This window comes from Nestor notabilis, unplaced genomic scaffold (genome assembly GCF_000696875.1).
Source record: "Nestor notabilis isolate BGI_N333 unplaced genomic scaffold, ASM69687v1 scaffold18759, whole genome shotgun sequence".
Classification (NCBI taxonomy): domain Eukaryota; kingdom Metazoa; phylum Chordata; class Aves; order Psittaciformes; family Psittacidae; genus Nestor; species Nestor notabilis.
The window spans coordinates 1-4,085 of NW_009945264.1; the positions used below are offsets into that span (position 1 = coordinate 1).

Genomic DNA, 4,085 nt, shown 5'->3' on the forward strand with positions numbered 1-4,085 from the left:
GGTGGCACGAGCACTGGGTCTTTTAGCCACATGGTGGGAACTGGGTGGTGAAAGGCTGTCTGGAGAAGACACCGAGCCTGTGGTGTCTGCTGGGATGATGAGGGGCTGTTTCTGGTCCCCCTGAAAGGCATCTGTGGCTGAGGAAAGCGCTCAGCCTACAGACTGCTGCCCTTCGGGCTGGCTGCTGTACAGGGGCAAGTGCCTCTTCATCTCATCGGAGAAGAAGACATGGGAGGACAGCAGAGATGAATGTGAGAAGAAATACTCTCAGCTCCTGATCACCAAATCCTGGAGTCGCTGGACTGTGCCGGTAGGATGCTGGGGCAGCTGAGGGCGAGAGCTGGAGCATCCAGCCCAGGGCTCCCCCAGCTCAGCCAGCTCTGCCCCTGGAGTGCCAAGACATTTGAGGGTGCAAGGCTGATCTCTGGAGCACATGACTGGTAGTAGACATGAGGAAAAGAGGTTCTGACACCCTGGGATGGTACCCAAAGTTGAGCAAGGCATCCGTGCTGCCCACCTTTCCTGTCCCATCCCCATGGGCTCTGTGGGGAGATCACCACCCCCTGCAAAACCCCATGATACAAAGGCACTGAAAGGCCCTTTTCCTCCTTCCCCAGACCTTCCTGAAGAATGCAGACATCCCATATTGGATTGGGCTGCAGAAGAGCATCTTCCCCTGGTATGACTACGGCTGGCTGGAGGAAGGGGACCCAGATGACAGGGGTGTCTCGGACGCCTGGTTCTGGGTGGATGGCTCCCTTTACGAAAGGTACGTGTCAGCACAGCCTCCTCTCAACCCCCCTATTCTCCATCACGGCTTTACGAAATACTCTAAATCCCACCAGTACCCAGTCCCAGGCACAAGCACTGGGCAACAAAGAGCATTAAAGCAGCTGAGGCCAAGGGTAGGTGGGCACAGTGGTGTGATGAGATGCTTAAATGAGGTGCAAAGCCAAGACTTGGGGGGATATGTGCAGCATATGTGCAAGTAGGAGGCAGTGAGAGGGGACAAAGAAACCAGAAGCCTTATGCGAGGTCTAGACAAAGTGTTCCAGCACCACCTCTATTCCCCATGTGCTTCCCTGCTCCAACCTTGAGGGAAAATCAAGCCTCCAGAGGGTCCTGGGCTGCACCCTGCCATGTGCACCCCTTCCCCAGCTCGCCACCACTTCCTCTTCAGTGTCTGAGAGAAGTGGGGAGGAACAGACCCATCTGGCCAGATGCTGGGTATTCCAGCCCCTGCCCCTCCATCTGCATCCCCACAGTGGGCTCTGCACCCCACTGCAGCCCCACAGCCCAGGGCAGCTCCTCTGGCCCATCCATGTGCCCTCAGGAAGGGCCAGGACCAGGGTTTCTCAGCCTGCCCGAGGAAGGGAGGGATCCATCGGCTGAGGCTTCAGCATGTGAAATCAGTAGGGGAAGACTGGGGTATCCCCCCTGTGACTGGGGCATTCAACCCCTCCTGTGCTGTGAACCCCGCACTGTGGTGTGGAAAAAGGCGGCAGCCGCAGCAGAGGGTGGTGGACAGGGCAGCCCCCTGATGTGCTGTTTCCCCATCCAGGCCGTGGCAGTCGAAGTCGAACGGGTCCTGTGCCATAATAAGCCGCGGGAACATCAAACCTGCCCAGTGCGCCGGTCCCGACGACCTGCACCTCTGGATCTGCGAGAAGGCGGCGGGGCCCAGCAACCCTTTCATGGGATGACGGCTGCTCCAGGACAGACTCTGCCGAGCCTGGGGGGCGCGGGGAGCATGGAGGAAAAGTGGGGACACTATCATGTTGACCCTGTCCCGTGGAAAGGAGATGGATGCAGGCCAGGCAGAGCCTGCCTCCATCCCTTTGCTGCTGCAGGAGCCTTTGGGCTGCAATACCTCGGGAGACTCCACCAAGCTGTAGTGCAGCAAAGGGGCAAGATGGGGGGAACCCCTTTGCAAGCTGTTTTCCCAGCCCCGCTGTGTGCATCTCACTCTCTGCCTTCTCTTGCAGCACCTGCACCCCACACCACCTCTGCTTCAGCCCCACTGCACCCCTGCCTGGGATGCCCCATCCATCCGAGCAACCCACTTCCCTCTCACAGAACCCTGGCCAGGTCCTTCCCAGCGCTCCCCAGTGATGCTTGGACACCACATAGTCTGGGAAGGCAGCAGCAGTGGCCGTTTGCCCCCAGCTGATGTGCTTCAGCAGAGCAGTACAGGCCCCACAGCCCAGCCCCACACCTGCATGGGGAACACTGGGTCTTCCAGAGCACAGGGGCTAGCATGTGATGAGTCCAGCAAGAGCTTAGAGCAGAGCAAGCCCTGATGCTCAGCCCTGCAACACCCCCAGCACAGAGAAGAGATGCAGTGCTTGTACATCAGGACATGGCACTGGGGGGACAGCACAACCCCACAACCGGACAGGTCCTCTCCCCACTGCAGGGACTTCCAGCCTGGCCTCATCACAGAAGTTTGGCCATGGCTTTCACAGAACTCCGCAAGCAGCATCCTCAGCGCCCAAGGAGGGAAGCTGCACCTTAACTGTGCGGGCAGTTGGGGGTTTTTTGCTAATTAGAAATTAGAGCAATGACCTTTATGATTGTACGATGTGATGGTGCTTTGTAAAAGCAACTCTAGCACTTGCACTGGACCGACGTTGTGCAAGACAAGTCATTAGGACTTTAAATAGCTACTACACATGTGCACATGTGAAGATTAAGCAAAATAGCCCTGATGTAACATCGCAGCCAGGCGAGAGCAGAGGAAGTCATGTTCAACCAGGCGAAAATGTTCTCAGTTTATTATGGGGTCGTGTGTGCCATATATAGTTGATTAATTGCTATGTGAATTAGCTTGCTTGAAGAGCAAAACAGTATTAAAGGCAGGCTTTCTGGAAGTGGCATGTGTCACTCCTGTGTCTTGTCCGCTGGCTGAACCCACTTCATGGCAATAAAGAGACATGGCTTGTCTGCTCTTTGCTTTCTTGTGTACCACCACAAACACAGACTCAAGGGCACGAACCCAAAGAACCTAAATAATAAACAGGCATTTGACCAAAGCCATTTCAACCCAGATGGCCACCCTGGGGATACTGAGATCTTAGGCTGAGCCAGGCTGACTTGTGGTCCCCAAGGGGTTCCCCAAAAGCCCCAGCCAAGCCTGCGTAACCTCTTGGGGCCGTGTCAGACATACATCAAAGAGACAGGAGCCCGAGCTGTTGGGACATTCAGTTTTTATTGAACACTTTAAATAAGCTGGGTATATATTACTAGCAATTATTATTATTATTAATAGTAATAAAAACCACAAGAGTTCGGCATTCACCAGTGCATTGTGCGGGAGGAAGGAAAGCTGGCTCCCACCCTTGCCAGGGGCTGGGCAGCTCCTTCCCCCCTCTGCCAGCACCCTGCTCCCAACCCCATGTGCTGGGGGTACACCGGGTGCCGTGCTGGCTCAGCACCCAACCCCAGCATAGGGCAGGCAGGGGCAACCCCAGTGCTGGCAATCATCCCCGTGCACTGCTCCATGTGCATTGCCCCTCTCCTGCTAGCCTGTCCCTGTCTCAGGGGCTGGCTGTGCTCCCCATACTTGTAGGGAAGCATGGGGACACCACCCAGCACCACAAGGTCCCCCAACACACACACATACACACCCTGACCCTCCTTCCCCCAGCCCTGCTCATCCCCTGGGTACAGAAGCTCCCAGTTCTCCCAGGGGAGCAGGCTCACTGTGCACCCCTCCGCAAGAGCCCGCAGCGGGATGAGCCCTTGGGGAAGGGGGGTCCTGCACCCATGGTTTGCGCCCCATGGGGGACCAGCCCTGCCACCCCAGCAGTGCTGGAGGACGCTCCGGGGAGAAAAAAACTTCAGTCCCCGGCAGGGACCCAGCCCACCCCATCGCTCCCCATAGACCCCCAAGAACCATCCTGGTGGATGGATGCTCGAGCGCCTGCGTGGCACGACAGTAGCCACGGCATGGGGCACCGCAGCCACTGGTGGCCACCAAGCACTGAGCTAGTGAGGACAGACCATGGGGAGGCATCAGGCTCCTGTGCTAAGGGATCTGTGGGGCAGCTGGGTGCTCCCCAGGGACCCCAGTATGAGGTCTATGC

The 4,085-nt window shown here is 57.3% G+C and overlaps 1 protein-coding gene across 1 annotated transcript; it reads left to right on the plus strand.

Annotated features, from left to right (window-relative positions):
• Nucleotides 1-127: 127 nt before the first annotated feature.
• LOC104412172 (killer cell lectin-like receptor subfamily B member 1C) lies at nucleotides 128-1,703 on the plus strand (the record flags this gene model as incomplete). The annotated part of the gene is made up of 3 exons (XM_010022796.1): nucleotides 128-310; nucleotides 618-769; nucleotides 1,562-1,703. Coding segments are annotated over 3 exons (477 nt in total), but the record flags the coding sequence as incomplete, so codon positions are not given.
• Nucleotides 1,704-4,085: the final 2,382 nt, after the last annotated feature.